General features: G+C 47.8%; 1 protein-coding gene across 7 annotated transcripts in view; it reads left to right on the top strand.

The window, feature by feature from the left end:
* Dgkg (diacylglycerol kinase gamma) overlaps nucleotides 1-7500 on the top strand; it is a 216667-nt gene that overhangs the window by 112498 nt on the left and 96669 nt on the right. For all 7 annotated transcript variants that reach the window (XM_008823628.1, XM_008823627.1, XM_008823625.1 and 4 more), the window contains 2 exons: nucleotides 3268-3357; nucleotides 4843-5003. In XM_008823628.1, coding sequence (XP_008821850.1) covers nucleotides 3268-3357; nucleotides 4843-5003 — 251 coding nt within the window. The remainder of the gene's footprint in view (nucleotides 1-3267; nucleotides 3358-4842; nucleotides 5004-7500) is intronic.

Here is a 7500-nt window from a genome sequence, read left to right as displayed (position 1 = left end):
GAGACACCATTGACTAAAGGATGAGAAGCATCAAGGTTGGGCCAGAACTAGACCAAGTCAGGCAGTCGAGGTGGGCTCCACAGTGAGAAGGAGACTGTGTGGAGGAAAGAAGGCACACCTGCCACCTGCTGCTCCATGAGCAGTGCTTTCATTTCCTTGTCAGACAGACAGACAGACAGACAGACAGATGCACACTTGCCACACTCCTGTCACCTTAGGCTCTGAGTTGTTTGTGGAGAGAGGGCAGACTGCTCCTCCAAGAGCCATGGAAAGAGAGGCTGATGAGCTGAGGTGGGGCTGCAATGTGGAACTACTCTGGCAGTCCTCTAGTCCTCTGTCCCAGTCACCCCAGAGAGGAGGAATGGCCTTGGTGAAATGCTTTACAGAATCCCACCACAGCAATGGCAGGTGACAGAGGCAACTCAAAACAAAGAAAGAAGATTATGTGAGATGGAAGGAATGTTAGAATTTTTTTTTTTGCACAGGTTAGTGACTAAAAGAGAAACAACACGTTAAAAAGCTGTATCGGGAACTCCTTTCTTCGTTCAACGTGCACTGAAGCGCTTGCTCAGGAATCACCACTACACGGAGGTCCTCCCTCTCATCTCCCCCTGCTACAGCCATAATGCTCATTGCTGAATGTCAGTGGGTTCATGATGGACATAAAAGACATCAGGGGCTTCCTGAAATTCTTCAGAAAAAGACAAAGACCCTTCCTACGATCAAAGCCTAAGTGGTCCAGTCACTGCTCACCTTCTTAGCCTATGCCAGCCCTCCATTCTCCCCTGGGATTCTAGCCACCCAGCCCTGCTCTCATGCTCTCAAATGTACCAGTCTCCCTCCTCCACACAGAGCCTTGTCTATGTGGTCCTCCCTTCTGGTGTGTCCCCCAGTCTTTGTTCAGTCAGCTTCCATTTCAGATGTCAGCTGAAGTGTGGCTTCCCCAGGGGCCTCCCCTGACATACCAGTCAGCTGCAGTCACCTTGCTGTAAAACTATGCCCATTTCCTTTCCAATGAGAATGTGAAGTTATTCATTCTATGTGTGAAGATCTCAGAAAGCTCTGACTCCACTCCCAGACCTGACACATCATCAGACCCTGATCCGGGGCACCTCCCACAGCATCAGGCATAAAGCAGGCCTCGTTGGATCTGTATGGAGATGTTATGGAGAATGAAACACATTATCCTAGGAGGTTACAGTACATTCAGGGAACAACCAAGTCAGCATTTACAAAAGTGTGCAATGGCATTACCCTGGTGCTGCAGGAGCACTGGGGACTCCAAGTGCAGGCTTAGGCAACCTGGGGTGACTTCTGAGCTGAACTGCAGAGAGAGGGGACTGAGAATACTTCAGGATGGTAACATCTTAGGGTGGGAGGTAAGATGTGCAGAAGGTGAAGGCTAGGGAGAAAGACAGAGCCTGGATCCTGACACCTAATGTGGCATGCTAGGGGTAATGGGAGCTGCAGCAGAGGTCAAGCAGGGCACTAATGTAGAGGGGCTTGGAGCCCAGGCACTGCCCTCCTAAGTTGAAATGTGGAGAAGCACTGGGAGGGTGGTTCTGGGGCAAAGGGAATGGAGGGGGCTGTGGCAGGAGTACCAGTGGGAAAGTATCAGCTCTCACTCAGCATCGCCATGGGGACAGAGAGAGGAGGTTGCTGGGGGATCTGTTAAGGGGATAGCACATAGGAAGTGATGTGTGAGTGAACGGAGTTGAAACCTAGGATGGCATGCAGATTTCTGAGCTAGGTTTAAGGATGGTGTGGTGTCCACCTTCTGCTGAGGTGGACACCACAGAAGAATGGACAAACATAAGAAAACAACAGCCTTCCAGGCAATGGGAATGACATACGCACAGGCTGGGAGGCAGGTGGGACTTCAGTCATGTGTGGGGAACCATAAGAGAGTCCACTGCATTGTTCCATTTTCCACCTCAGCCCTGAGCAGTCGCTTGTGGCACAGGTCAGCCGACTGGAGGACCCATGTGCTCCAGGATAGGCCCAGCTTGAGTTCTCCAACTGATCCCTACAGCTCCCCCTGCCCCTCCTATGACTGCTCACATTCCGAGTACCAGGTAGGGAAGGGTCTGTGTAAATTCCCTCAAAACCCAGCAAGTGCCTGTGCCTCCAGCCTTTCTTGCCCTGCCAGCATGCTGCTGTGACCTGCAGCCAGATGAAAGCATGTTTGGCCATGCTTTCTCCAACTGTTCTGGTAATGTTCTTGCACAGTCATGAGGGAGCAAAGAGTAGAGATCTGTGTGTTTGCCATTCTGAAAAGAGGTGCCAGTCATGGGATAATAAAGTGGTATGTGGGTATCAAATAACACCCAGAGGTTTTCCTTGTTTGGCACAATGCTATTTTTTAAGCTTTAATATGGGAGTGGCTTTGGTGAGTTATTCCAGTTTTCCAAATGTACCACCATTCCCTAATGTCTTGGGCCCGCCTCTTTCACTATTTGTACTGCCTAGCCCCTGAACCCAACAGAATGGACTTGAAGACACAGAGATCTGGCTTTGGATTCTGACTCTAGAATTACTTCCCCTCCATGAACCTTCAACTTTGCAGGATTGTTCTATAAAATAAATAGGAGCAAGGGGTGCTCGTTATTTAACATTAAAAATCACAGCTGGGCATGGTGGCACATGCTTTTAATCCCAGCACTCAGGAGGCAGAAGCAAGCAGATCTCTGTGAATTCAAGGCCAGCCTGTCTACATAGTGAGTTCCAGGCCAGCTGGGGCAGTCTCAAAAAGACCAAAAAAGACTCAAACAAACTAATGAAACACACACACACACACACACTTTAAAAATCACATGAGCTGCTGGGCATGGTGGCATGCACCTTTAATACCAGAGCTTGGTGGATCAGCCTGGGATGGTCTGAGTAGCAAGTCCCAGGCTAGCTAGGGCTACATACTGAGACTCTGTCTCAAAACACAAACCAAAAATAAAATCACACCAGCCAACGTTTTTGAAGTGTATGCCCCATCTCAAAGAACAAAATTAGGATGAATGTGGGATCACTAGGTGCAAATTGTCGAGAGATAGATTTAACTTCATACGAAGAAGTAATTGACAGCTTTGACACAACTTATGGTGGCTCAGGCACTGCAAATGGAGTAGATGGCTTCAGGAAGTGGTGTGCTTTCCACCATGGAAGGTATTCAGTGAATGCTGTGGAAGGGGTTCAAACAGCAGATAGGGGATAATAAGATAATCCAACCATCTGTAATCGCATGGCCTATCTGTTCCTTCGTGTGGGTTGCAGATAAGGCCAACTTCGCAAAGCATCCACCAGTGGCTGTGCTGCCTCTTGGAACAGGAAATGACCTTGCCCGGTGTCTCCGCTGGGGAGGAGGTGAGTCTGCATGCCCCTGGTGCTGCACTGGGGCCCAGCATTCTGATTTACAGGGATGCTGGACAGAACTGAGTCACTTACTTTTTACTGATCATAGGATGATACTCAACAGCAGGTGTAACTAATCTTCAATACTGCCATTTCATGCTGGGTCTGAAATAGGAGCCCCTCCTTTGGGCCCCAGGAGCCTGTGCTCCCCTCTCCCTTTACTGTTATCCTGAAGTCATCAGCTTAGAGCCAGCCTCCTCCAGTAGAACACAGTCAAATTTAGGATAAAGACAAATCTCATCTGCCCCTTCACAGTTCATCCCAGTATGGGCTCATTAGGAAGTTCCCTGTATGAAATTCCTTCTCTTCAAAGGAATGATCTGAATTAGGGCTCAGAATGTAGACTGAAATGCCACAACACCAGTTACTCAGAGATACCAGAATATCCAGACAGCCCAGGCCCCCAGGGGCTGTGGGCTTTCATCTTGAAATTCCCCTTAGGGGAACAGAGTGATGATTGGCTTTTAGAGCAAAGGGCAAGAACTTTGCAAACAGGAGCAGCCCAGTGGAGTTGGGCATGTGCAGAATACAAAGCCTAGCTCCATTCAGAGAAGACAAATCCACCCAGCTGGCAGAAGAGGGACAGGCACTCCAGGTGGCTAATCAATTAAGGGAATGATTCAAGGCCAGGCCAGGTCAGGCAGCACCAACGACTCTTGCTTAGAGGGCAGGGCCAGAGGAGGTTAGCTCAGAGGAGTTATCTTAACGGTCTGCCTACTGCCACACTGCCCATCTCCCACATTCCAAGACACAGTCTTAGAATCAGTATATTATCTACCACACACGGCTTCTCAGCCATGTGCTTGCCTGCCTTTCTTCTTTTCCTCCTTCTTTCCTCTTTCATTCTTCAGTTATTGTATATTCATTGTACAAAATAATGAGTTTTGTTATGACATTTTCCATACACGTATATCTTGTTGACTCCTCCTACCTTCTCTTGTCTCCCCCATCCTATCGGCTCCTTCCTCTTCCCAAATAGTCCTCTTTCTACCGTCAAGCCAGACAGATAGCTAGATGATGGATGATAGATTTGTTTAATCTCCATTCTGCATATAAAGAAAACATGAGATACCTGAGACTAGCTTATTTCACTTAACACAATAATCTCTAGTTCCATCCATTTTCCTGCAAACAGCAGAATTTTATTTTTCTTTATCTGCTCACCCATTCTCTAAAGCTTGCTTCAGCTCCTTAGGCCTGCCTACCTCTAGCTAGCACCCACCCCCATTCCATTTGTGCTCTTAGACTTCCAACTTATCTCCAGCCTCTTTCTAATTATTTCATACTGCCCTCCCCTTCTCCATGGTTTAGAGAACATAGATGCCTCCAGCCCAAAGACATGCTGGGAAATCTCCTAGCCCAAGGAGTTACCTGTCCTGCATCAGCAACAACTTCGCCTCTCTGTTCTGGTAGCACATGTCATACCATCATCCACAGGTTACGAAGGGGGCAGTTTGACAAAAATCCTGAAGGACATCGAGCAGAGCCCCTTGGTGATGCTGGACCGTTGGTATCTAGAAGTCATCCCCAGAGAAGAGATGGAAAATGGAGACCAGGTCCCATACAGCATCATGAACAACTATTTCTCCATTGGTGTGGTGAGTTGGTCATTGATTGCTGTTCTGCATTACCAAGAAATGCCCATTGACCCTTCTGGGCCCCACTCTGCCTCTTCTTCCTATCCCTATCCCTGACTTGGGTCTGCACATCCTCAAACTTGACATGGGTGTGGCCGTCCTGACTATATAACCATTCCATTCCTTGATTGTAGAAGAAAATTTTCCTCATGTAATTTTAACAGAAGGAAAAATAGAACATTTTTCAAAAGACATTTATATCCTTTGAATAATTTGAAATAGCTAAAGAAAACAAATACCAAGAAACAACCAAGGAATACAGTCAGGAATAAATCTTTGAGTGAGCTTCAGGAATTGAGAGTTCTAACTCTGAAGGGGTGACCACATGTTCCCACCAGGCTTGGCAGACTTAGCACTAACATCCTTTCCTACTGGTCTCTCCCTTCCTCTCTACCTTATTCCACACGCTCTGAGTGCTTCATATACCTCCAAAGGGATGTCTCCTCCTAATGGGCCTCTCCAACTGAGTACACTCTCCCTCTCTGGTGCTCCTACAGCCCTTTATTCTCAGTCCATAAGTAATATCTGCATTAGATTGAAGGAATGACTTTAATGTGCCTGACATCTGACACTATACACAAGTGCATTCTCATACACATACATGCATGGCCAATGTTGTGTTCTGTTCCTTTGGCATCCCCCAGCCCCAGCCCAGCTACTATATAGCTGAGTCAGTTCATCACACCAAACTCAGCTCCTAGCCCAAAGTGGACAGTTCTTCCTAGGTTGCTGGGTAGAGGATGGTGGGAGTCAAGGGGTCAGTCACATTGTTAAATGAAGCTGGGGCTTGAGAGGGTGGTACAGCGAGGACACTAGCTTTACTGAGCACCTACTATGTGTTCTCTGCTATCCTAGGCTTGTGCATTCTAGTCTTCACAGCAGTCCTGAAGATACCATTATCCCCAGTTTACAGACAAGGCTTAGGGCTCCCAACTCAAGAGGTAGAACAAGGACAGAATCCCTTACCCTGCCTACCCCCAGCCCAGACTCTGAGCACCACTTCCTCTCTACCTCGTGTCTTTGGGGAGTGTCACTCTGTACTCTGTGTCCTCTGGCCCCTGTACCCCTCAACCATTCTCACCTGTGCCTCTTTTAAGACTGTTGGCAAGAGGAGGAGAAAGGGTGAAGAGCAGCGTGAGAGGATATCGGATTTAAGGAGGAAGTTTTTTTTTTTTTTTAAGTTTAAAATAAGAAGCATGAGAGAGAAAAAGATTAAAAATAAGCATACCTTATATTTTAAAAAGAACTGAAAAATTACCACATTTACAGGGGTTTTGGGGTTGTTTTTTTTTCTTCCCAGTACAAGAACCCTATTGTCTCTATTTTCTGAGTGAAGAGACAGATTCAAATGAAGGGATTTGCCTTCATTTTCTGACTGCTACTCCAGCACCCTTTGCTATGACAAGTAGGAGAAGCGTGATGGGCTCAGGGCCAGCCCTTCAGGAAGGTGGAGGTGGTGGACTGAACGTAGGCCTAGGGGCTCCTGTGCCCCAAGATGGCTTATCCTCCAGAGCCCAACTTCTGGTGGAAGGACGCTTCCCAAGACCTCCTCCGAGGCCATCCCCAGGGACAATACAGTCACCCTCCCTCTCTTCTTACACAGAGAACCCTCTCTTTTTCTGCAGTCTTTAGTTCCTGTGAATCAGATGTGATCCATGCCTCTGCAGGGATCCTGGAGGGTGGGCTTCCCGTCATCAGTTTTACCAAACCCCCTGTCTTTTTCCTGTAGCAACCATAATGTAGCTTTGTTAGCACTTATTAAGTGCCTACGGAACAGCAGGCCCAGTAATCCTGTTGGCAGATACTGCCATTGTAGGTGTGCTTCATAAGAGACATACAGAATGAGGCCAAGCCAGTGTGTAGTAAAGCCAGGTTATTGTGCTCCGGAGCCAGCTAAGCTGTGATCTCTGCACAGCCTCCTCCATTTCACACAACCACAATCAATGGGTGTCAGGGGGTGTCTCAAAATTTATTGTGAGATGGCTCAGCAGTACCCCTTTTCAGATATGGAACTTCTACCCTACACAAGATTCTGATTCAATAGGTTTGAGCAAGGTCTGGCAATCTTAACAAGCCCCTGGGATCATTCTGATGTAGATGGTCCTGATCAAGTCCTCAGAGAGTGGAGATAACCCGCTAGCACAGAGATGATAGGGCAAAGGAAGCAGTTCTCAGACACAGAAACAAGAACTGGAAAGGGAGGGGAAGGGTCCCTGTAAGCCACCAGCCAGAAGTAAGCTGAGCAACAGAGGGAGGGGCTGCCTGGGAGCGTCCAGTCAGCAGCTTACAGGCTTGGCTGCCTTAGCACATCTTCCCTTTTGTTAACACAGTTCTGGCTGGCAAAAACAATGTAATTCCCAATAGCTGCCTGTCTCTACACACTGCCCTGCAGAGGGCCTCAACTAGATAGCCAGGCCCTAACCCCAAGATCCAGGAATCATGGTATTAATGCATTTTT

This window comes from Nannospalax galili, unplaced genomic scaffold (assembly GCF_000622305.1).
Source record: "Nannospalax galili isolate Female #2095 unplaced genomic scaffold, S.galili_v1.0 scaffold1349, whole genome shotgun sequence".
NCBI classification, from domain to species: domain Eukaryota; kingdom Metazoa; phylum Chordata; class Mammalia; order Rodentia; family Spalacidae; genus Nannospalax; species Nannospalax galili.
Note: the sequence above shows the minus strand (reverse complement) of the source record. Positions and strands in the feature narration are given on the sequence as shown.